Raw genomic sequence first — 27,266 nt, 5'->3', positions numbered from 1 at the left:
TTATTAAGTTTAATATTAATCGTATATATATAATAATTATATACAAAGGTTACAGCGCTTGAAAGGCTGTATGAACTAATTACGGTGTTGGTTGTTAACTTGTTTCAAAAATTGCATGCATTTTACTAATAATGCTTTATTCATTGAGCGTAGTTTTGTTATGTGCAACAATTTGTGACTATATATGTATATCTCATGTATATAACTGTGGAGGGAACTGCGGAAAAACCTGCACGCTTCTGCTTCTTCTTCTTCGGGTTGTTGAAGTGAAAAGAGAGTTTAGTATACAAATGCTTAAGTGGAATGTGATTTAGCAAGTATTTTTATATTAAGTGCAACTTACAACTTTTTGGCTGCATGCGTTAGAAAGAGCAAACTAGCTAGTTAGAGCGAGAAAGAGATAGTGCGTGTGTGTGGGGGGAACTGTTGATTGCTGGTGGGGGGCGCGTGGTTGAAGAGCGGGGGCGAGGTAAACATTTTTTTTCTGTACAGCTGCAGTTACTCTATATAGACTATATATGCAAAATATTTGCTTTTAACAACATTTGCGAAAATGCATCTAACTTCGGGATATTGCTAATGTTTTTTCTCTTCACATATATATATATGTATATGTTTCTATGTGTGTGTGTGTGTGTTTGTTTTATTTGCATCTGCACAGCAGAGAGATAAAATTTCTTATGAATTTTGAATATTTTTTGTCGTTTGTTTAGTACGTATGTAAGTATTTGTGTTTAATTTGAATTTATTTAAATGCTACTCTTCATTAAATATATAATTTGTTTATGCTATTATATGGCTGTGCTCACTTTACTGCTTTACGCAATTTATTAACTATTATTTGTTTATATACATAATTCATCATTTGTCCATGCAAATGTCAATGTTGTTCTTGTTCTTGTTGTTGTATTGTTTGTTATGTTTGTTTATGTATAAAAAGAGCGCAATATCATTAACGTCTAACAAATTGATTTCATTTAAATGCAGTTATTGACCTGAACATTTGTTATTAATTATTAAATTGGTGTTCAATATATGTTTATGCCTATATATGCTTTGCTTTTATGTACTATATGTCTTGTATATATATATATATATCTATATATTTGTTTGATTTTGTTTATAGTATTTGTAGGTATATTGTTTGTTAGGTTAAAATAGTTTAAACAATTGTATGCAGAGTTTATGGCTTTATGCTTATTTTTTTCTCATTAACATTATATCGTGTGTGTATATATATATATATATATATATATATGTTTGATTTGATTTTTAAAATGCAATTAGGCGTATTTTGTGTAAAATGCTCACTACAATATTTGTTTGTTTGTTTGTTTCTTTGTTTGTTTGCAGCTGTTTGTGCTTTATTTGTATTTTGTATTTTGTTTCTTTATGTTCTCTCTTAGCTTTCTTTAGATTTCTGACGTCACAAAAATTACGAACTTTCAACGCTTTTGTTGTTGTTGTTGTTGTTTGCTGTCTCGCAACGGATTTTCAAATAATAAACAAATTCAATTATGCGCTGGTGCAACTGGTAAAATGATAAATGAAAATTTCGTTTTCTAAATTTACGTTTAATCGAAGTTCTTACAATTAGTACAATGCGCAGTCGAGGAAGGGGGGAGTTGCTTGTTTGGTGGGGGGAGGGGCGTAGGGCAGGCGCTGTTGGCATTTGTGCATAAATAAATAATTCAAGCTTAAATGTTAACTTAACAAGACTTAAATGCAAAACATAAATTTATGCTTAATAGTTGGTTACAATTAAAAATAATAAAAAAAAAACGTTATTACAGCTTAAAATATATATATATTGATATTGTATATATAATGTTATATACGTTTTTTTTTGTTAATTACAATGTAACAATAGACAACAACACGGAGCAAAGTTTGTTTGTTTGATTGGTAAGACGAGCAGCTGCAACAAATTGCTGCAACTTCAATGGCTGACTATATATATAATGGTTCTGGTTCTGGCAACTGCAACAAATATACAAAACAAGGCGACACAGGGCGAATCAATGTGTGTGTTTGCATGTGTGTGTGTGTTTCTGTGTGTGTTTGTGTGCATTTGCATGAGGCACGGCTTTTTGTCTGTTCTGGGCTGCAAAATTACAACATTGGTGTATTGCATTTACATTTGCACTTAATTAAACAAATGATTCACCAAATTGGCGGCAATATAAATATTTCAAAGTACACTAACATGGCTTTTTGGCTACTAAAGGTCAAGGGTTCAAGGTTGGGCAGTTGGCTTACCAATTGCTAATTGCTTAAGGGACCGCGTTTCGAATTCGAATTTTTACAATGGAAAATTAATTAGCGAGTTCGAAACTTAAATTTGAGCTGCCAATTTGATTTTTGTTTAAAAACATTAAATATTATAATAAATTACAGCATCGAAACTTAATTATTTGTGCTTTTTTATAAAATTACAAAAAATGAAGCGATGCGGCGGTCCCTGGACATGCAACATAGAGTACGGGGCGCTTGAATTTTGCGGTTTTTTGGAGGGGAACAAGTACGTATTTTGTAATTTCTTATTATTTAGAAAAATCCGCATTGTTAGCTGGACGACGAGCGCTGCTGCTTGCTGCTGTTGGTCTAACGCGTGCGTCTTCTACGCACAACGCTCTGCTTGCTGCCATCGCTGCTGTTGTTCTGCTGCTGCTGTTGCTGCTGCTCGTTGCCAACTTGTCGCGGGCTGGGCAATTTTTATGACGTCTCTAAAAATCATACTTTGAAAGTCTTTTCACGCCGCTGTTGCTGCTGCTGTTGTTGCTGCTGCTGCTGCTGCTGCTGATGGTGACTGCGATGCGTTTGACCATTGGCTGCCAGCACGCTCATGGAGCCGGCACTGCATAGCGCTTGAACATCCTCGCAGGCATAGCTGGCAATGCGATGATCGCTGCGCGAACGCTCGCGATCGTGTGTGCGATGATGTGGCTGCTGCTGCTGCTGCTCGCTGACAACAACAGTTGCTGCTGCTGCTGCTGCAGCGGCGGCTCCATTGCGTTTGGCTGCTGCTTGCTGCGAGCGACGATTGCCCAGACGCTTTAGCTCATAGTCGCGTGCATCGGCAACATCGAAGGTAGCAGCACGTTGCTGTTTGCTATGACGATGTTGCTGCTGCTGCTGCTGTGCTTCGAATTGCTGCGGGCAGTACTCATCGTATTCATGCTCATCGCAAATGTTTGCATTGCAAGGCTGCTGCTGCTGCTGTTGATGATGATGTTGTTGTTGTTGTTGTTGCTGCTGCTGCTGTTGTTGCTGCTGCTGCGAGCGATGCTTTTTGGGTGGCAGTGTAGGCAGCGCTTGTTGTGTGTTGTTGGTTGAGGCTGCCGCCGTCGCTGCATGCAGCGCCGTTGATGCTGTGGCCGAGGCGCAGCTTGTGCCGCGCCGCACAATATCAACGCCGCCGCCGCAGCAGGCGCACTCCTACAATTCCGTTACCGAATACAAATCGTTGTTGATGTGAGCGACCGAGACGCCCGCTGCAGCAGCAGCGCTGCCAGCGCTAGCGCCACGTTTGAGCGAGCGATAGAACAGCGCTTGCTGCTGCTGCTCAATGAGCAACTGTTGCTGTTGTTGCTGCTGCTGCTGATGCTTGCTGCCATGATAGTTGTTGTTATGCTGATGTTGTCGCTGCTGCTGCTGTTGCTGGTAGTACGCTGCCTGCTGCTGCTGCTGCTGCTGCTGATGATAGTTGCTGTCGTAGCTGTGCTGCTTCTTCATGCTGCTGAGCATGGGCTGCGCTCCATACGCTTGCTGCTCAGCATGGCTGCGCGCATTGTCGAGCGTCTCGGCGCGTCGGGGTCGCTCACGTTCTCGCTCGCGTTCGCGCTCACGCTCGCGCTCTCGCTCACGCACGCGCTCGCTCTCGTAGCCAAAGCTTGCCGCTTGCTGCTGCCGCAGACTTGCCGACTTGGGTGGCAGCGTCTGCATGTGATTTGCATTGCTGACGTCGCGCGAGTTCTTGTGACGATTCTTGGGCGGCAACGATGGCGGCTGCTGCTGCTGTTGCTGCTGAGCGGAGATCTGCAGCTTTGCTGTTGCATGCGGACGCTGCAGCGAGCGATACTGACCCAAGTTGGCAGCGCAAAGCGGCTGCGAGCTAATCTTGGACTGCGCCGTGTTGCTTGTGGGCGATTGCACGGGTATTTCGGGCAGCGGCTGACTCACAATGCGCGGCAGACGCGGCGCTGCTTGTGGTGGTGCTGCTGCTGCTGGCGTTGACTGCGCTGCTGCTGCTGTTGGCGGCGGATAAACAGCGCTACTGTCAATGCTATAAACAGCCGATGGGGGCAATATGTGCGTTGTCGGTGGATGATGATGTTGCTGCTGCTGCTGCTGTTGTTGTTGTTGCTGCTGCAGCTGTTGCAGCGCCAGCAGCTGCTGCTGCTGTTGTTGCTGCAGTGCCAGCAGCTGCTGCTGCTCCTTGGCATAGCTGCTGCCGACGCCAGTGGTGCCTGGAATTTCGGTAAATGTATTGACTATCTTTGGTTTGGGTGGCGGCGGCGGCGGCGCAGGTTGTGGCAGCTGCTGCTGCTGCTGCTGTTGATGTTGTATTGCTGGCTGCTGCTGCTGCTGGTGCTGCATTTGCATGGGCAACTGTTGCTGCTGCTGTGAGGGCGGCGGCGGTGGCGGCGGCTGCGCCACTGAGCTCGCCGCATTGGTCACCAGCATGTCCGTGGAGCCGCTGGCGTAGACTTGGGGTATGCAGTCCGGCTGCTGGCAATAATCCTTGGAGACGGTGGCTATCGAGGGCGCCTTGGCGCTGCGCAGATTGGGCGAGGGCGAGGCGCCTTTGAGCGAGCCGCCGTAGCGTCCGACGTGGCGCAGCGTGGCGCATTTGTTGGCTGTGGCGGCGGCCACGATGTTGAGATTGTTGTTGCCACGCACCGCTTTGGGTCCGATGCTGATGTACTTGGGGTCGAAGCGATTGAAGCTGTTGTTGCTGACGTCACGCGGATCGCGATCATCGCTCAGGCCGTCGCCGTCCAGGCCGTTGCCCTGCGATTTGCATAGAGCATTGGCCGTCTGAGCGGACAGCACGGAGCGTATGGAGCTGCCCGTGGAGCGTGGCAATGTGGCGGATGCAAATATGTTCTTCAAGGTGCTGCTGCTGCTGCTGTGATGTTGCTGATGCTGCAGCTGCTGTTGTTGCTGCTGCTGCTGCTGCTGCAGCTGCAGTTGTTGTTGCTGCTGCTGCTGATTGATGTTGCTGCTGTGCTGCGTGTTGTTGCTATTGCCTGCATACGTGCTGCAGGCAAGCGAATCTCAGTAAAAGTCGTTCGATTCGAGCGTCTTACATTGCTTGCTAAGCGTCGCGTATTTGCCATTGTTGGGCCCCGGCAAATAGGCCGAGGATTGCTGATGATGCGACGGCAATCGTCCGAGCGTATGATGGCCGGATCTGCAATCAAGCAAGTAATTGTTATTAATAATTGTTCCAGACCAATTAGCAGCAATTATTCAGTTAAGAGCAGAGAGCACAGCTCAAGCTGAAGCTGAAGCTTAAGCCAACCAGCAGCATTAGGGGTATTCAGCTAGAAAATTTACTTTTTGTTTTTAATGCTCGGATGGCCTCAAAATGTTCAATTCAAAATGTTTAGCTTCATTAATTTCATTTTTCAATTGCAATAGTGCAAAAATTTGAATTCAAATAAATGTGCGCCAATTTTATTTGCTTAAATATTGAAATTGAACTGAATTTTATTTTTTTGTGTAACTTTTTTCCCAATTATTATTTTATATTGTACTCTCAAACAAATTTAAGATTCTATTGCTAATAATTAAAAACATGAGTTCAGAATTTTTTAAAGCGTTTAATAAGCAAAGACGCTCAGTCAATATTTTAATGTGAGCAACGAAAATTTACGCGCAATTAAATAATAAGACTAACTAAGCTAAGAATTAATTATGGCAATTTTGAAGCCGCTGCAGAGTTTGATAGAAGTTGAGCTTAATTTAAGTAAATAAAGTGGCGCTGATTGAAAGACTTGAAGTTGGGGATATAGCAAGAGATCGAAGCTTGACTACCACTAATGTTATGGCTGCTTTAAGGGCGTAGTGGGTACAGTTAAAGTTGTAGTTATAGTTATAGTTATAGTTATAAGTCTTGTTGTCCTGGTGAGTAATTAATTTAGTTAGGAATTTGAACAGTTACTATGGCTAACAGTGAATGCGTGTGTGTGTGTGTGTGTGTCTCATGCAGTGTAGGTGGGCGTGGTCGTGGGCAGAGGGCACACAGCAACAACAACAAAACAAAAGCCAAAAGTTTATAAAAAATAAATTACACAGGACAAATGAAACAGGAAGAAGTGACTACAAACTAAGTAGAGGGAAGTGGACTGGGCTGGGATGGGGATGGGGAAATCAAAGTTGAACAAATGAGGTAAAAAGAAAAGAATCATCATGCCTTGTGCCATGCACCAAATCATAGCCGGGCGGTGGCGACGGCGAGCGTCGTCCACCCGCAGTGGAACGCGAGCCCATCGAAGACGCCGCCGCCGACGCCACTGCCGTCGAGTTAGTTCTATGCTGTGTATTGTAGTTGTGGTGGTGGTGGTGGTGGTGTTGTTGTTGTTGTTGTTGTTGTAGTTGGTTGTATGTTGATGTGGATGATGATGGTGATGCCAACCCTTGTCGCAGTCCCGCCGTGCCATTCCGATAGGGACCAACGCCATTGGTGCCGGCCAAGCTGCTGCCACTGGGCAGCGTGCCCGTGTGTCCGCCAGCGCCAACTGCAGCGCCCACGCCGCCGCCGCCTTGCTGATGATGCAAGAGCGTGCGATTGATGGTGCCCGTGCTCATGGGCGCTGTAGGCGAAATGCTGGCGCTGGGCGCATTCGAGGCTGAGAAAAGCGGCGCCGTCTCCGATTTGTCGCCATCCATTGGCGGCCTGCAAATGCCCAAGCATTAATATAATATAAAATATATTTGCTAGCTACCCAATTACCGCTTGCTCAAATAAATCCACGCATGCGAATCAGCATAGACCAGAATGGTCAACAAAAAGGATGTAAGCAGCCCGGCGACCATCATCAGACTCAGGCCCAGCAAGCCGCCGCCGCAAAGTCCCTGCAGCGCCTCCGAGTAGTGTCGATCAATGGCGCGTCCATCGAGCGTGGCCGACAGAGTTGTCAGATTCTGCATCGTTGTCTGCAGATCGTTGTCCATGGCCTTGAGTGTGCGTGATATGTCGATGCGTGGATACGTCTCCTCGCTCATGCTGCTCCCAGAAAGAAAAAGCACAGAAATTAGTTGAATTTATTTCGCTCAGTTAGCGAGTGCGACAGTTAATTAGCCACGCCCACAGCATTAAGCGTTCAAGTCTGGCTAAGAGTTGATTTTTTATTGATTGAATATTTAATATTCAAACTAATTTATTTGGCTGGCAAGCTTAATTGACAAATGAAAAATTCATAAACAAATTTAGTGCATGATTTAATTATAAGAAGTTAACTGTCACATTGATAGCCCTAATTAGTTATATCAATATAGTAAATAAATAAATAATTGTCAGCTAAACTAATTCAAGCCATTCAAATAGCTGCTGCTTGATGAATTGTCTTGAAATATTTGGCTATTTAATAATTCTAATTGCAAACTGCAATACTTGAAGCAAATTGGAAATTAATTTAAGCTAAATAAGTGCACACAATTCATTTTATACAAATTAAAGCTTAAATTCATTTTTGGCATATTCTATGCGCTGCAAAGTTATCGATCCTATTGCATCCCTGTTTTTAAGTTTCTCTGTCATCTCTAATAAAAAACTAGGGGAAATTAAACCGTGAATAATTCCTAAGTTATGTATGTGTATTCTGAAATTTTCGGCATCGCTCGAAAATATGACTAGGCATTTTTTTGATTTATTTCAGAGTTTTAAATATTTTTTAATTGCTTAAAATAGTTTTTTTTTTCGTTTTGCGAGGGAGGAAATAAATCTAAATAAAATAAAAGCGTTCGGGTTTGGATATAGGAGCAGCTATATACCAAATTAGGTTGCTCTAGCTCTTATAGTTGTGAGACAGTAGATTAATACGACGGACGGAGGGCAGAGGCAATGGCTTAATAATTTTTCGACTAGTTGTCGTGCTGATCAAAATATATACTTTGTTAGGGGTCTGCACGCTCATTTTGGGCTAGTTACATACATTTGCACAACTTCATGACACCCTTTTTTTACAAAAATGTCAAAGTGTATAAAAAGTGGTTAAGTTGCTGGAAATGCGAAGAACGCAACAGATATAAATAAACAATAAGTCTTATTATTTTTATCACTATGCCTAACTTGCTATGTTTTGTACTATATATACTATATCTGTATATTGCTATATAAATATTTTAATTTTGCTATGCTTAAATAATTCAAAATATTCTAATAAATGCAGCTAACATTTTAAACAATAATCTATTCTGTTATACAATTTAATAGACTTTTTGCTGTTTGGCTTATGTGAAGCTGCAACTGTTGCTTGCATTGGGCGTTGCTAAACTGCTGTCGCCCACTGTCTGCCACTTACCGCTGCATGACATCGACGCTCTCCCTGGCGCGCTCCACCAAGTCGCGCGATTCGTTCAGACGCAATATGAAGCGATTCCGCAGCGTGCCACAGTTGAGGAAATAGACATAGGGACTGCGCTGTAGTTGCCACAAAATAAAAGAGAAATTAATCATTTAAAGCTTGGCTGAAGATTACGACTGCGACGGGCTTACCATGCCCACTTGGCGGCACATGTACTCGTGTGGGCGCATGCAAAAGTCGCCGGCAGCAACGCTGGTGGCCAAGTAGACGCCGGCGAGCAGCCAGCAGATGATGATGCAGAACAGTCCAGAGACCGAGAAGAAGATCAGCGTGCAGCGGGAGCGACGAGCGACGCCAATGACCAGCACCAGGCACAGGAAGAGCAGCAGTGTGAGGAATGCCAAAGTCGCCGGCCAGCGTATCGACTCGCAGAGCTCGCCCAGCTGGAATGAGTGAGAGAGCGAGTTATTTTTAGTTGAAACGTCTGCAGCAACGCCTTTGCCGCTCTTCCACTCACATGCAGAATGCCCATGAGCGAAGTCTCGTTCTCGCTGCCCTTGGTCTTCATAAAGTAGAGCACCATGTTGTCCAGCGAGGTGACCGCTCGCGACGTATTCTCCCGCACCAGACGCGACGTCTCGATGAGCAGCATCACCGCCGTCTGATTGTACTGCGCCTTCTCCACCTGGTTGACCACATTGTGCGAGGCCATCTTCGTTTCCAGATCATGCTTGATGTTCTCCGTCTGCCAAGAAAAGATTCAAATTTTAGTATAATTAGATAAACTACATATTTGCAACTTATATAAACAATAAAATTACTATTACTATGCCGCCAAGTGTTGATGTTGTTATTTTATAAACAGGCCATAGAAATTTTCATTATTTTCATTTTCTCATTTATAGCTACAGCACTTAATTCAAATTATATATAAATGAACTAGCTTCGACTTTAAATTGTATTGAGTTTTCAAAAAGGGACAAACTTGTCTTAACATTATTTAAGAGCATTACTGTACTCTAAAGTTCTTATTTATTTTATATAGCAAAGTAATTTTTCTGTATATAAAAACCTGCTCAATAGCAATATGAATTTAAAAAACAATTTTTTATAATTTTGTATTTTTCATAGTTATATTTTACACTATTTTGAGCTGCGCCCACGTTTTAATTTGTAGCTCAAGCATTACAGTCTTATTTAGTTGCTGATTTAGGTCAAATTAAATTTATAAAATTGGTCAAGCTTTGACTTGTATTGAAATGAATTTAAAGTTTCATATAAATTCACATTTCGTCTAAATTTACAATCCCTGCATGCAATTTAAAGCATATAAAATTTTAAATTAAAACAAAACTTAAATTAAAGCAGCAGCGACTTAAAGTTAATAATAAATTGCATAAAGCTTTAACAAAATAAATCATTTAGGCATTTTCGCTTAAATTGCATACTAATTAACTTATTGCTGAAAGCAAATTTAAAACAAATGTTCGGCCAAATGTAATCGACGCTAGTTTTGTGGATATTCAAACAAACAAAATCCGATTCAAAATGCATAAAGCTTTTCGCATGTGTGTGCATTGGCAGAAAGAAATTCTCTACAACAACAACAACAGCTATAAATTCCAACTAATTCGTCAAGGCTTAAAGCAGTTCAAATGAAAGCCAAACAAGCAGCCCCGCTTGGGTTTGTTAAAATGTTCATTGAAATGTTAGCCAAAGGGGTTAAGTTGGAGTTTGGCGCTTTGGCAGTGTCCATTACTATAACTGTAACCAGTGCTGAGTCACAGCAGGTGTATGTGTGTGTGTGTGTGTGTGTGTGTGTGGGTGAGTTCAGTTCAAAAGTTAATGACCAAAATGGGTAAAAGGGGGAAATCCCCTATAAGGCAAAGACAACGGGGCAGAGACTGATAGACTGAGTGCCGAGTTGCCTGCCACAGACAGACGGGACAGACAGACGAACGGGCGGACATGCATTGCTGGCAAAACAGGAACAAAGGATAAAAACGTTGCACACACATACACACACATATGCATAAATATAGTTCGTACGTTTGCTGTTGCTGCTGCTTTTTTTTGAACTCAAACTCTACTCTTCATTTGCTTTCTGGCTGCAGCGTAATGCTTTTGCTTCCGCACTTATCCTTATGCAAGGATATAAGCACACACATACACACATGCAACTAAAAGTGCGGCTGATAGCAGCGCAGCAGACACAAAATAAGTTGCAAGTGGGGGTCATGCATGCGCCTAAAAGCCGACTACACACACACACACACGCACACACACACACACATGCGTGTCAGGATAATTAATAGCGTTTTGCTTAAGAGCCTAAGCCATCTGTTTCACCCAACTCGCTCTGCCCTCTGCCCTCCCCTTCGCCTTTTAGCTTTGACTAACTTTTGTAGTCTCTGCTTTTCTCTCTTAACCTTTTGCCTTATCGGCTGCTTTTATGTTTACACACACACGCATAAACTCTCGCATGTGTGTGTGTGTGTTTAGCTTTATATATAAATATATTTCAGCTCAGCTTTGTTGCCTTGCCAACTATTTAAGTCTCGCTCTCGCTCTTATCTAAAGCTGGATTATTATTGATTTATAAAATTTATATATATATTGCTAACTTTAAGCCTGAATGCTCAGCTCTCAGCTTTGAGTTGCATTATAAACATTTTCTGCTAGCATAAATACTTTAGCTGCAACTTTTCCCTTTTGTTTACTTGCCTGGCATTAAATTTAATTTGATTCAAAGCCAAAGCAAAACTTACTTTGGCATTAACTACACTGAACGCTTTCAATAAACGAAAGAAAATACTACGCAATTTTATATTGAGTAACAAAATAAAAAGCATAAATCATATTAAATTAATTTTTTAGAAACTAAACAATTTGAAGTACAACTCAATTTGAAGTATTGTTTTAGAAAATAAAATTTAACACAGCAGTTCGTATAACATAAAATTTAATACAAAAAAAATTGATTTTAATATTGAGATATTATTAAAAAAATGTAGCAAATTTGTAGAAAATTAAAATTACTATTCGCTTGCAAGAATATGCAAAAATATTTTGGTAATTTACTATAGGATTTCATATTGATTGCTTAGCATTTTTAATTTGCAACTATTTTATTTTTAAAAAATATTTTAAAGATTTTTAAGAGATAGAAAAAGAATAAAATAACACTGAACCTGTCGGTCAGTTTTATATTGAGCGAATTAAACAATTCAATATAAATAAATAGTATTAATTAGTATTAGTCTTTGATTTATTTAAGAGTAATACTTGCTATAGTTATTGTTTTTATCTATTTAAATGAACTCGTCATTAAAACTACTCCCAGTTATCATAAAATTCATGAGCAGCACAAAGTTTGTGGCGCTTTGTATGCCAAGTATATGGCCAAAGCATATTTATACATAATTGCGGCTTAAGTTTGCGATATATATACAGTATAGCATAAGAATAAGCATAATGCTGAGTAATTGGTTAGATGCAGGGCCACTCACCTGTCGTTTCAGATTGAGCACAAGAGTCTCCACGTGCTTGCCGGAGCCGAAGGCTTGCAGCAGTCCATTGTGGAAGTCATCGTTGCCATATAAGCCTGCAAACAAACAAAAAATGAAAAATGAGAAAAACAAACAATGAGACGTTGAGAAAAAAACATAAATTAATGCAAAATTGTTGTAAACTGCATGTGGCGCGATCTACATTGTGCGTCTCGCAACAATTTGTGGCATGCTTTTGTAATTTGATTGGCGGCACATTTAGTTCTTTTTTAATTATTTTTTAAGTCAATTAAGCGCGCTAATTAAATTATTATTTTTTTGTTTTTGTTACGGCTAGGATGTGTGTTTGGATGGGGGGGGGAGGAGGAGCGGATTATGACTCAATTTGACTTTTGAGGCCGTTACCTTTGGCCCGCTTTGCGCGTAGAATAAAAGTTTATGCTATCTAATGTTATTGATAATATTTATATTAAGTGTTCAGAATTATAAAGCAATTAGAGTTTTTAGAGCATAACATTGCCATTGGACAAATATAGAATGCAACACAGGATTTGCTAGCTGCGTTTGTTATCAATACTATCGATAATATTGCGAGTACATGCTGTAGATTATAATTCAATTAAACTTTATTTAGACATACATAGCAAGTGTTTGTTATCGATACTATCGATATAAATATAAGCGAACATTATGATTGAATTTGACTTATGAGAGCGTTACTTTTGAACTGACATATATACAATGGCGTAGAATAAGTGTTTGTTATCGATACTACGACTACTATCGATCAAATTGAAATCACATATTGAGGCTTATGATTGAATTTGACCAACGAGTGCATTATTTTTGCCCTGACATACATACATATGTAGCATGTATTAGCGTAAAAATGTATGTTATCGATACTATCGATAAGATTTATAGCAAATAATTACTTATTTGAAGCACATAAATGGGCCTTTCGCTACATATATACTTGATACTATCAAAGCTCGCGATGATCATCAGCATGAACACCCATAAATCCAATCCAAATACGTGCCAAAGCGCAACCGGCACACGTAATGAAGCAGTGCAACAAACGAACGGACGGACGGACGGACACAAAGTCAACATCATGATGTTGTGCCCGCCAAGCTAGTAAGTCCACTTTTGGCTAATTGCCAAGTTAAACACGCGACGGCGACGTGCTTTGGCTTTGGCCTGTGTGTGCTTTTTTTTTTTTTGTTGGGGCGTGGTCTCTCATTTCAGGCTGGTGTAGTGGGTTCAATGCGGAATAGCGCAGAGAGAGTTCAATGCACTTACCTAGTCCAATGGCCGCGCAGGTCATCAGCGTTATGATGACCAGCGAGCAGCTTTGACAACGCTGAGCGCTCGGCTTGCGCTGCTTGCGATCGCAGCATCTTGTCAGCAGATATAGAAGCAATCCCAGCAGCGATAATATAAGCAGGCCAGCGGGTATGGAGGCGAGTATGCCCAGGCTCTGTAAAAAGACAGAAAAATAAGTTAGTTGCAGTTTCAAAATATATAGAAAAATCTTTGGAAATTAGTGGTAGTGCCAAAGCTAAAGTAATTCGAGTCTTAAGCTCGCTGTTATCGATACTATCGATGCTGTAAATTAGACTTTTAGGGCAATTACATTTGCCACTTTAATATACATACAAAGAAAGTGTTTGTTATAGATACTATCGATAAAATCTAAATAATATAGAGAGCATTATAATTGAATTTGACTGATGAGGGCGTTACTTTTGAGCTGACAAATATAGAATGCAACAAAGTAAAGCTGAGTGAATTTCACTTTAGAATTATTTTATATTTTATTTGTGTAGTAGCAATGCTAAAATAATTCAACTCTTAAGCGCAATGTTGGCTAAAAATTAAAGTTTGCTACTTATAATATTTAAGAGCAGCATTACTTTTAGATAACAAATGTGTAAATAGCTAAAGAAATCTTAAAATCTTGTTACAGCTTCAATTTATCAATCGCGCGCGCTTTCATTGATAAAAACATTAAAATAGTTATTGTCATAGTAAAATCGCTTAAGGTAACTTTCAACTCGTATAATAGTTAAAACGCACAAGCAGCACTCAATGTGAATTCTCGATTCATATGCAGAGAGACGACTTTAATTTCATTTCAGGCTGGCAAAGTAGGCGAGAGAGCAGCAGTTTAAACTCGTCAAACTTTTAATTGAATAACTTGCAGCTCGTTTTTCAGCTGTTTGAGTTCTTCTTTAACTTTTACCTCTCCTCCTGCACATCCTCGTTGTCCTGCGCGTTGTTGTTGGCAAGGACAATAACGAGAAACCGTAGACGAAAAGGCAATGCGTAAAAAACTACGTTGGCCAAAGTTAAAATTCTTAATTTTTTCCACCCACCCACCACCCACCCCACGCACTGGCTGGTTGGGCTGGCTGGCTGGCAAAATTTAATTGGATTGGCAACACTACGGCGCAAAGTTCTGCATACAGTTGTCCTGGGTAACGTGCGCCCAGCCAAAAGAGAGAAAAGGCAACAACAAACTGCAAAGTGTAGCTGAGTAAATTTCACATTGACAGCCATTAGAATTATTATCAAAAAAAAATAGAAATAATAAGAAGCGACTTATTTGATCAAATTAATAGGCAAGGGCTACGAAAAAATTAGCTGCACAATTTAACTGCAAAAAGTTTACAGAGGCTGTAAAAATGTTTTTCTAATTAAATTTAATTCATATTTGTTTGCAAATAATTAAATAAAAAGAATGCAGGCAATGAAAGCTTTAAATTGAACTGACATGAATTAATTTGCTTTAATATAGTTTAAGTACAAATTACAGCAAAGAGTGCCTAAAGTTTAAATTAAATAAAGTTGCAGTTCAAAAGCAAAAAATTTCTTTACAAATAGTTAAGAAAATTAAAATTTCTAAGCAATGAGCGCCTAAAAATTAAATGAAATAAAGTTTGAACAAGAAAGTGCGCCTAAGACTTAAATTAAAATTGTTCAAACTTTGTGTAATGTACATAAATTATTACAAAAGCTAGCTAAACAAAAAGAGCAACAACATGTTTTATAAATATTTTAAAATGTAATATGTAATTTCAACCTTCGGCTGCGAAAATTCGAGCAGTTTAGCAAATATTTATTGTATAAGTGACAGACGGTAAAATCAGATAAATTACCTAAACACAGACACGCACACATACATGAGTGTATGAGTGTGTGTGTGTGTGTGTGTGTGCCGCTCGAGTTACAAAACGTTGCAGTTATTGGATACCAAAAGCAGCGAGAAATATAAAAAAAGGGAGAAACGTCTGGCAATGACTCAGCAGCGATCGATCCCCAACTTAGAAGCAACAATAACAACAGCAAGACAAACAAGCCAAGTTAGTTGTTATTTGAGCAGTCAATCAAGTGTGCATGTGTGTGTGTGTGTGTCTGGACGCTGGCGAGTGTCCTTTAAGTCAGCTGAACAGCTAAACAGCAGTTGGCCTTTTTTTCTTCTTCTTGTTTGCTATTTATTATTTATATGTATATATAGCTAGCCCGAGTACGTGCAACATGCAAATAATCATTAAAACTATGCGAACGACGCCTGCTTATTGTTCTTGCCACTTGCGCGACGCTTGCGTGTCCTCGCAGCAGTTGAATGACACTTGAGCTGCCAGGGCTGCAGCGCTAGGCACACCTTTTGGAACATATTACATTTGCATTTACAACAAAATATAATTTCCACCCAGTCCCCAGCACGAGTGGAGCACGTAGTGCCCTTTTTTTTGCCTTTTGCCTTTGCTTTTGTTGCGGCGCTAAAAATGGCAAATGACAGCCGTTGCCAAGGCAGCGACGCCGTTAAATTGAATTAAATCAAAGCAAATTGCCATCAACATCAGCAGCAGCAGCAGCAGCAACAGCAGCAGTAATTTTAGTAGCTAAACTAACATAGAGCATGCCTCTGTTTTTGCTCTCGCTCTATTTCCTTCTACACGCTCAAGCAGCAGCAGCAGCAGCAGCAGCAGTAGCAATATTGTTTACCCTTGCCACACAGCAGCAGCAACATCATTCAATTGAGCATATTTAGTTGCACGCTAACTAACTATTATTTGTTGGCTTCGGAGCCGAGCAGCTCAATCAGCAATTTGATTTGCTGCAAACATTTTATTTGCTTTAAGCATCAACTGCCAATTAACAACGTTCGAGCCATAAACAAATAACAATTAGCTATCAAAATACTATAGTCAGCTCATAAAAAAAATGCAGTTAAAAATGAAATGTAATAATAAAATAATAAAAATAATAATAAAAAATGTAAGCTTACATTGTATAACTAATATATGCAAATAAGCAACAAGCACTGCTATTATTATTATGTATTAATTATTAGTAAGCATTGCTTAAACAATTATTATAAAAATGACTCAAAATTCAAACGAAAATGTTTTAAATTAATAATTAAATTTTTTACCATTTTTTAATAATTGTTGTTTAACAATTAACTATTTTATATGCGCAAACTAAATGTCAAAACTCAAAATGCAACAACGTATTAAATTTAGTTAACCATTTGCTTTTATACTTTGAGTTTATGCTCAAATTAATAAAAAATTATAATTAACTATTTCATATAAACAAATTTACAAACTTGTAGACCTTGTCGCGTACTTAATGTTTCAACAACTTTAAAGCTTTAAAGCCTTGAGTTGTAGGCTAAGCTAAAATATATTTTAGGTTTAAATTGTTAAGCAATTAATCTATGCTTAAAATTATTATTGAGCGTGCGTTTAAATATGCATAACAAAATAAATTGCAACATCATTTTGCAGCAAGTTAAAAATGCAATCAAAGCAGTTTATCTACTGCTTGCACTGCTTGTGCTTTGCTTTCTATTTATTCACTGTCAACTGCAATTTGTTTCAATATCCATTTGCTATTCTCCTGCGTTGGGAAAGTTTCCCAACTGACTGAGCTGAACTTGCCCGAAGAGACGCAGAAACTTTCATAATTGAAATGCAACATGGAGAAGGAGAACCCCAAGCTGTGTCTATGGATGTTGTGGGCGCAGCAGCAGCGTCTGTCTCTCTCTCTCGAGTATGTCAACTGTTTGGCCTGACTGCTAACCAAGCATAGCCAAAAAACAGAAAAAATTAGAACGTAACGTAGGCCAAATGGAAAAACCAGTTTCCCAAGCAAATGCCCTTAACCAAAATACAGCAAGAAGCAGCAACAACAGTTATGAGCATAAGTATGCGCACACACAGCTAGAGAACTGTCTATATATGAAATATGTTTATGAATATCAAAGCTGGCCTTAGACAACTCATGCCATAAGCATTAATACAGAGTGAGGGAGGGCGCGGGGTGGGGCTGGGACAGACACGCCGCTTCCGGGGCAAGTTGCAACTGCAATCAGCAATTGCTATGCATAGCGATGATATTTGCAGGCGTTGATTATAGCAAACTGAATCAGCACACAGTGTGAAGTGTGATAAAATAAAAATTGCAGTCAGCCATGTTGCCAGCCATGTGGCATGCAGTTTGGCTGGGCTGGCTGCAACGGAAGCCTCATTGTCTGGCCACAGGAAGCAGCAAAGCATATTGGAAAAACTAACGTCGAAGCAAAAGTTAAGGCTTGACCATCGACTTGGCTTGGCAGACAGCTCAATGAATAAATAACAAAAGCAACAGCAACAACAACAAATCATAGGCAAATTATTGTTAGCCCAGAGGAAGTAAAGGAAGCAGCAACAGAATGTGGCAGTGTTAGAGCGAGAAGGCGATAGAGTGTGTGTGTGTGCCCATAGGGAACTGGATTATATTTAAGTTTTGGGGGCTGTTGCTGCGCCGCGCGTTCCAAACATTTCATATGCAAATCACGTTACGTGACGCAGTAGCAACAGCCATAAGCAAAAACAATAACAAAAGAATAAACAACGCTGAATAACAATTGCGCAATTGCTAGGAGAAGTGCCAGAGATCTCGCCATACACATATATATATGTATATATATATATATATATATATTGTTAATGCATTTGCATATGCATAACAAACAGCATGCAATTTATTTTTGTTTATAATAAAGTTAAGCATGTTGCCAACTATATAAAGCATAAACTTTAAATATGTTTAAGTTTATGTTTGTCTAGGCTTTAAAATTTAAGTATTAGCTAGAAGAGATTTTGGCTGTACGTTAATAAACTATTTGGTTTTAAAGTCTTGTGACTTCTTTTTATAAATTATTTTTTGCAATAATTTTAAATTAATTTAAATCATTTTTTAACTTATTTATTTCATACATTTTTTCAATTAGAAAAATATATATATATATGCAATTTAAGCTGCAGCTGTTTATCAAATTTATATAAATGTTTGCATGAATTTTTGCAATTAATTTACTAAGCAGCTGCTTAAATGAAATTAAGCCTTTAAAAATAATATATTTTTTTTAAATAACAAATATTATTTAATAGCTGAGCACATTTAGTTGTATTTGCTTTATTTATATTTATATAAAAAATGAAACAATAAATAATTGCAATGCTTCGAAACTATTTTTGGTAACAGAAAATTTGTAAACAAATGTTTCGAGTATAGAATAGAGAGCCACGCCCATGGCTTATGCCTAACGGCAATTCGTCATCATTTCCTGACACTTACAACATTGCAAATGTAATCAACTGAATTGAAATCAAATCAACAGCTGAATTTGCTGTAATTATCTCTCGATCTTTAGCCAACTGACATACATATGATGTGGCCTGTTCGTAGTTCCATCCAATGTGCCAATTAACCGAGCAAACATCAGATGATCGGACGAAAGTCAATTATGTGGATTGTGTTTGTTTTTGTTGTAGCCAAAGGCGGAGATCATTAAAACGCTAAACGCATAAACAAATATCAAGCAAAGAAAAAGAGCCAAGCACACAAATGTGTGTGTTTCTGCTTTGGGGGCAACAGAAAAACAGAAATCTCTGATGTATACAACGCCCACGCTTAGCTTTCACACCACATAAAAGAGCAAGACCAAATACCAGACGCGGCCACCAGAAATAGTAAACCAGGCAGCCCAAAAAGTTGTTAATTCTCCATTGGGGACGCCCACAAGAAGATCTTGGCGAGGCAACGAAATCGAAACCAAAGCAATTCTGAACTTGAACTCAGTTTCTCTCTACACCTCTTAAGCTCTTGTTTTGTTGGCTGACTCACACTTATGTGTGGGCAACGGACGCAGCAGGAGAGCAGCAGAGAAACCTGAGTTTGAGTCTGAGTTTGAGCACTGCAGTTAATTTCCAATTGGAGATTTTTAGTAACTCTCGGGGCGCTGCTGCTCTCATGTGTGTGTGGTCGAGTTAACAAGTTTTTATTTTTTTGGTTTTATTTTGACTGCCTTGTGCATAGAATTTCAAATATGCCAGGCGCCCTTATATAAAACTTTGACTTTGTTTATTTGCTTTTTATGAGCGTGGAAATCAAAACGAAATTAGAGCAGAGCAGAGCAGACGGATCGAGCGAAATAAAATAAACATGCGGCTGATTCGTCGCTTCCAAAGTCGAAGCAAACTCCAGTGCAGGCCAAAGGAGATAAACAACAACAACAACAGCAAGCAGCAGATCGAGCTATGACTGATACGCTATATCTGCAAACATATGTATATATCTGCTGCTGCTGCTTCGTTGCAGCAGCTGTAAGACACATGCAAAGTGATTGGAAAAGCAAAACTTTTTTTCTTTTTTATGATGTGATGCGAGCCCTAAATGCGACAGCTACAGATACAAATGTATCTGCAAGCTGTATTTTGTATCTGGCAAATGCGAGGGCAGCTGCCACACAATCCGCTGTTGCTACATTTCACAATGTGGCAGCAGCCGCAGCCGGAAAACTATCTGCCACTAGCTTGAGTGAGTGCGAGCAGCGTCTGCTACATGAGGGTGCAACAACAGAACAGTACGCGTTGCAAGCAACTTGCGGCTTGCAACAGAAACCCAAAATGAAAGTCAGCCACTCAACAATTGACAGCCAGACAGACCGACCGACAGACAGACAAAAAGACAAACGAACGAACAGACAGAAACAGCACAGAGAGCCTGATAATTTGCTACGGATATACAGGAACAGACAGACAGACAGACTGAGATATATATATATATATATCTGAGCTAGCTCTCCCTCTCTCTCTTTCTCAACAGCTGGCCGCGTCTGGGGAAATGCCGAGGGTTGCACAAACTGTTTGCATGCCCCTGGCAATAGTTTTTCAGCTGCAGCGAATGAGTCAGAATCAGTTTATTTAGTTTTCAAAAGTTAAAATATGTAATTTTGAATTAAATTAATATTTACGCTAACTAAATTTTATTTCAGATAAATGATTTTATTTAAAAGCATATTTTATTATATGCATACACTTTGCTTTTGACTTTGCGCTTTTTTAAACCAAATATTTATTTAAAATTTGTAGATTTTTGCTGCCTTTTTAATTACTCAACTAGCTTATACACTTTGCATTTAAGCTCGTGTTCTCATAATCATTTTTTAACTTTATAATATGTTTAATATGTTTAATATTAAATTTATTGCAAATCTTTAGCTTTGCTTACTCAACTATTCTATACACTTTGCTTTTAATTTCGAGCTCTCTCTTAATTGGATTTAAAGCAATGCTGCCCCAATATTGAATTTTCCTTAATTTTGCATCCCGTATATATTGCTATTTATAACAATAGACAACAACTATAAGTGCAGAGGCTCATCTATTATAAAGTGCAATGCGTATGGCCCACTCTCAAATGAATCAATCATTTCAATTTGGCACATGCGGGCGCAACAACTCGTTCAAACTATTTCAAATGCTTTCAAAATGCCCGAAAATCCAACGATAGCGAATAGAATAAATAAAATTCTAGTTCCCCTTGGACGAGAAGAGTGGAATGGATTGTTCTCGGCTCGCTGCTGCACCCGCACGCTTTGCATAGTGCGTCATCACCTTGAGCGCGCCATGCAAGAGGAAGCGACGGGGTGGAGGTGTAATTTTTATTGTTTTTGTTGTCTAGTGTCGCTAGAGCTATTTTGAAGGTTAAATTCATCATTATGAACAGCAGCTTGCAGCTTGGCCCACGGGGCGAGCACACCCCCCACAAGTGTACGAGTGGGCAAGACAAACGACAAGCGTTGATTAAATGCAATTTCTTCAATTTGCATCCAAAGTCTGTGTGCGACATATGGATGGGATTTAAAGTCGGAAGAGGATGATGAGACGCCCTTACACACACATAAAGGAAAATGACAATTAAATAAATCTTTTGCGACTTTCAATAAGTTAAAGCACGAATATTCCAAATTTCTTCCATTCCAATCTCTATTGAGCTGGCGAATATTTAAGATTTGTTGTTTTGTATATTGATTCTATAGGTGAATTTGCTGCTTTCTTGGGAAATTCTAAATGTATATGCTTCATAATATATATTATGCTATTTTTATCATTATAGACTCGCGCTATATTGTCATAATTCTACAGTTGTAGTCATTAAATATAAGCAATAATGCAACTAAATTAAAAACAAAGACTTGGGACTTCCATTCTTCGTTTTGACTTCATTCCATTCTCCGTTCTGACTTCATTCCGTTCTTCGTTCTGGACATGAACTAAGTATAAACGAAAAATGCTCAAATTTCTTTCTTCGGACAAAACTGTATACAGTTAAGTTGGGCTGCATTTGATTTAATATAAATAATATATAAAAACAAAGAACATTTCTTGGAAAAATGAATGCCAACTATGATTATATATGCTATTTTTATTAACTATATATCCTGAAGCAAAGATCTTTGACCTACAATTCCTTACACTCTTACCCTCGCTCACTCTGCTTTTGCTTCTTTTGGTGATTACTACTTGCTTAAGCTTTAGCTTTTGTGCTTTTTTGAATGGCCAGAGAGCGTTGGTGAGTCAATAAGCGGATTAACTTAGTGGGCTCATTTGCCAGTCGAGCGCAAAAACGAAATTGGCTTAAATGTTCGCCCATTGGCAGTTTTTTCTCTCACTCTTCTTCTCTCTCTGTCTCTCTCTCTTCCTCTATCTATCTGTTGTGTACGTATGTTGTAATCCGTAATGTGATGTATGCGCTTCGCCGGCTCAACTAGCTCGGTTCAGTTGCAGTGCAGCCACCTGTATTCTGCCCGCTGCTCCTGCTTCTTCTTTATCCTCTTCTTTTACCCAGCACTTGGACTCTTTTGCTGACGCGCGTCATATATATTGGTAGTAGTAGTAGTTGTTGCTATACGACGCCCAGTGCATTGCGCCAGCTGACCTACATCCGTAGTCAAGACACACACACACACTCACACACAAAAAGAGTTCAAATTAAAACCGAACCGAGGCGGCAACGAGTTCGCTGCTGCGGCTGCGGCGGCTCCGCCTGACCTCAATACAAAGCCAAAGCCATGCAGCGGCTGCTTCTGCTCCTGCTCTTGCTCCTATATATATTTTTTTTACTCTTTTTTTCTTCTTTTGGCTAATTTTAATCAAATTCAGCAGCTGTTGAAGAACTTTTTAGTCAATTGCATTGATATCCAACTGACGCACACACACACACACACACACACACACACACACATTATGCGTCAATGCTGTTGCCGTTGGGGCGTCGTCCTTGCGCTACGTGTGCAGCATGCCCCATTGGGTGGCAGGGTGTGTGTGTGTGGCACTGCTGGGAGTGCTTTGGCTGGATAATTGATGTTGACGTCGGTGCGGCCTTGTACAAAATGGCGCTGACGTTGCTGTCAAACTTTTGAGCACATGTACCTACGCCTGCCTACTCTCATTATTATCAAACAGCATGAGAGCGAGCATGAGAGCGAGCGAGAGCGCGAGATAACCTCGAGGGCATAGGACACAGACAAAGGCTGCATATAAGTGGGCACATATTGCCGGATATTGCTGCTTAGTTGGGTATGCCTAGGTACTACCAAGTGATAGCCAAAGCGATAAGATTTGGGTTTGGCCTGTGCATTGATCTTGCTCCCCCCAACCCCCGGCCCACGGCCACGCCGCTCAGTTGCGTTCAAAACGCAAAGCAAACAAAAAAATAAAAAGCATAAGAATGAAGCAAAAGGCGGAAGTGTCGTTGCCTACAAAAGCAAAGACGCTAACGGCAACATTAACGCTGACTGCGACGGCGACTGCGGCAGCAGCTGAGGTGTAGTAGCAGCAGTGTAGTTAAGAATCTGGGCACATGCAGCGCGCACATGGCAAACCAAGCGCCGCCTTGGAACGTTGTGGAAATGAAACGTGAAAAAAAGGGCTCGACAGAGCCAGCCGCAGACAACAAAAGGCGTAAACACAAGCCAACGAAGAGGTTTTCGAAATTTATCATCCAACCAACATCCCAACGTCATCATCGTCAGCATTAAATGCAATTGCAGCTAAGCCAAAGCAGCAACAGCAACAGCCAGAGACTGAGTCAAAGAGAGAGCACGCAAGCAAGCAAGAGCGAGAGCGTGAAGTGCGTGAGAGCGCGCGCACAACAACAAAGGCACACAAAGCACTTAGAGAAACTATTAGAAATAAATCAAATTTGTGTAGGAAAGTAAAAAATAAATAAACAAAACTTCAAATGCAAATGCAAGAGCGGCACTTCAACTTTTTTTTTGTTATGCTGCTGCTGCTTCTTCTTGCTCGTTTAGCTGCATTTCCCGGGAGCAGCACTTGAGCCACTTCGGCTAACAACTACGCCAAAAAAAAAAAGAAGTGCTGCTTAACATTCCAATATAACACTTAAAATAAGAGTAAATAAAAAAGAAGAACGCTTAACACTTTCAACTTGACTGTGTCTGTGTGTGTATGTGTGCATCCTAATGGGATTGCATGTGCTGGAACTTAGCATAGTAGTATTAGTAGTAGTAGTACTCACCTCTAGGTAAACAGCATTATCCGGATTGAAGGTGTCATTAACCCGACGAAATGTATAATTCACATGCGGTATTGAATGCAGAATTTTAACGAGTATGCTCGGCTGTTCCATTTTTATGCTCCTTTTCGCTCACACTCTCTTAGGCACGGCACACACTCTCTTTGCGGGCCTCTGGCTTGCTGGCTGCAGCAGAAGCTTGTTGGTTGGGTAATTGTCGTTGTGTTCGTTGTCGTGTATTTTGGAATAAATTCCTTTCCTTTCCTTGCCGTTGCTTGTGTGCCGTTATATTTGTTATTATTTTCGTCAGTGTGCGTGTGTGTATGTGTGGCTGTGTGTGTATGATTGGGGGTGTCTGTCTGTGTATGTGTGTGCGTGTGACTGCTTCGCTGCTTTTGACGTCACAACGCCGCTGCTGGCTGCTCTGCTCTGCTCTGCGACGACGGCGTCTCGTTTCAACGCGAATTCAACTCGAGAGTTTTAGCTAGCACATTACACTCACACACTGTGCTGTAAATAAAGGCAAAAAGGAACACACATTTAGTTTTACGCACGCACGACTTACAAACTCACGAGAACACACACACACACACAAAGAGAGCGAGAGCGTAAGCGAGAGAGCGCCTGCTGCGGGGGTGTTAATGTGCGTTTGCTTTACACGCTGTGCCAAATTCCAAATTGTAGCGCAACGCAACGCATGCTCTCCTGTCTGGACACTACAATAGCTCGCGCTCTCGCTCTCTCATTCTTTCTCTCTCGCTTTCGCTCTATGCTAGCCGCTTAACGGCTGCCATCCTGTACGTGCGTATTCTGTATATGTGTGTGTGTGTGTGTGTGTGTGTGTGCGATCCCTGCGCTAAATTTTCACTTTCACTTTTCACACACACCCAAAAATAAAAAACAACAAAAACAGCAGGCAGGCCAACAAAAAAAAAAAAAAACAACAAAACACACAACTGTATGCGCTAGTATCTAAGATTAATTTATAATAGCCTCTGCAGTCAATTTCAGTCAAAGCCACTATTTATGAATTTTGTTTTGATTGCGCTTTACCGCTCACCACGCGCTCAGCGTAAAAAAAAAAAGAAAAAATATTACATTTGGTAGCTTGCAAAAAATCAAATTTATTGTGCGCTTATCAATGCCGTTATATTATATTTGTTTAACTGCCGGGTCAACAAGGGTGCACAATTCTTATATAAAAATTATTAATTTAATTGTTGTTGCCGCTGCAGTTGACGCACGTAGGTTATGAATTTAATTGAGTTTTTAGTATATTCCGTTTCTTTTTTTTTTTTTGCTCTGTTTACCGACACACGTTGTAACGGGCCACGGGGCGTTGTTTCATTTACCGTTTCGTTTCGTTTCGCAACTAGCCGTTGTTGCCGCGACTGCGGTTCAAATGCGAATGAAAATGAATTTGAAAAACCTGCGCAGCGTTTTCCTCCGCCTGCCAGAGCCCAAGCCCAAGCACCAAGCACACAACACACACACAAGAAGAAAAATGAAGTTCTAAGCGGCGACTGCGACGCCGACGCCGACAGCGAGAAGAACGAAAACGACAACGAAACTCGTATGCGCTACCCGAGATGCCGCAGCCAAAGCGCATGCAACAAAGCAATGGCAAATGCCATTCAACTAAGTGGCAAAAACTATCATCTTAACAAGCAGACAATTTATAACGCATCTATATCTGCATAGCCTAAGTTATTGCCAGTTTTTATAGAATTTCCCGACAATTTTCAGCTCCATGTATTGGTGTTGGCTTCGATTTCATTAAGCGCATGCAGGCAGTGAGTGTGGCTGGGTTTTTTTTTTCTTCATCTAGCGTTGTGTTCTCTCTTAGGGAAGAAGGCGAAGGCGGCTTTGAGCAGCAGCGGCAGAGTTTAGGTTAAGGGAATTTTGAATGCAACTTGAAGCAGGCCTCTTGTTACTTGGCTTTTCAGCTGAGTTTTCATTTTTTAGCTTTTCTTTCTTTCGTTTAATATGTGTGCCACTTTTATCATAGTCAGCGATAAAACGAGTTTTCCATACAGTCAACAACGGCAACAGCAGCAAGAACAACAACAACTAACGAGAATAACCGCTTTAAAACACTTTACTAGTTTTGCTGACTGGCGCGGACTACGGTGACAACCAAGGCGCATATCTAGGGACACACACACACACACATGCATAGATATAAATGCACTACATATATATATGTATATACATATATATCTATAGCCATGCATGTAATCTGAGCAAGCATTGGCAACGCAACATATTCTTAAGCTGGCGTCAGCGTGTTTTATCGCCGGCAAGCAGCAAATGGAAACGAATACAAAAATTAGTAATAAATATTTGTTCAATGGCGGTGACTAGTCGTTGTTGTTGTTATTGCTTTTCTTGTTGTCATTACACATATCTTGTTTCATGAATCAAAAAGCGCGCTACGGGCGTTGTCGGCAACAAATATATATACATACATATATAAAAATAAGCAAACACACGTCTAGCACAAGGGCTGCCTTAGTGGGGGTAGTGGGGGGTTACGAGCGGTTACGAATTCTGGGCACTTTATCAGCACATCTACATGTGAAAAGTAAATAAGAAACAAACAACAACAAAAAAAGAAGAGATACATGTGGAGTGAATGTGCATTGCAAGAGCCACAAACTGGACTTGAACTTGTCCGCCACACACACACACACACCCACACATACAAGCTACATAGTTGCAGCTTAGTTAGAAGCGTCTATTTAAGCCTTTCAGAAAATGCACTTCACACAAACACACACACATACAGTTGCACGTTTTGGCGGCGCTTTAATGTTTTCAGTGTTTTAATCAAAATAATTTACATACTTTACAAGCAATTGCACAACGAATTTAATGTGTCTGCGTTACGCTCGTTTGCTGGCAACATTAACATTTATTTCACCTTGTTTTTCCATTATTATTATTCGTTATATTATTATTATTTAAACGCCCGACCGCGACACACGTCCGCCCAGCTCCACCGTAAAAAAACAATAACTGTTGTTATCGCCGCCTCAGCCTCTCTCTTTCTTTGGTGCGAGCAACGCAAGTGTGAGAGCGAAAGATCCGATGGTTGCAATTGATATTGTTGTGGATGATACTTGCGTAACAAGGTAAACACGTATTATCCAAAATGCCCGCTAAGTGGCGATGATGCTAAAACGGTGACTCGCTTAATTGGTAAGCTTGCCAAACTGTAGCCCGCTAAAAGTAGTAGGAGTAGCATAGCAGCTTTAAAATAGCTAACTTGAGCCCAACACTGCTTGTGACCCGCTAAAAAGAGCTAACATGCCCAGCGCTGTTTGTTGTGTTGATAATATTG

General features: G+C 40.2%; 1 protein-coding gene across 1 annotated transcript; it reads right to left on the bottom strand.

The window, feature by feature from the left end:
- Window positions 1–1,997: 1,997 nt before the first annotated feature.
- On the bottom strand, window positions 1,998–26,867 carry LOC108606772 (AF4/FMR2 family member 4). The gene is given in 10 exon segments (XM_017997186.1): window positions 1,998–5,416; window positions 6,422–6,904; window positions 6,962–7,234; window positions 8,532–8,650; window positions 8,726–8,977; window positions 9,052–9,279; window positions 12,044–12,138; window positions 13,349–13,526; window positions 23,927–24,428; window positions 26,847–26,867. Coding segments are annotated over 9 exon segments (4,422 nt in total). The 5' UTR covers window positions 24,038–24,428; window positions 26,847–26,867; the 3' UTR covers window positions 1,998–2,733.
- Between the last annotated feature and the right edge of the window lie 399 nt (window positions 26,868–27,266).

This window comes from Drosophila busckii, chromosome X (genome assembly GCF_011750605.1).
Source record: "Drosophila busckii strain San Diego stock center, stock number 13000-0081.31 chromosome X, ASM1175060v1, whole genome shotgun sequence".
Lineage (NCBI taxonomy): Eukaryota > Metazoa > Arthropoda > Insecta > Diptera > Drosophilidae > Drosophila > Drosophila busckii.
Note: the sequence above shows the minus strand (reverse complement) of the source record. Positions and strands in the feature narration are given on the sequence as shown.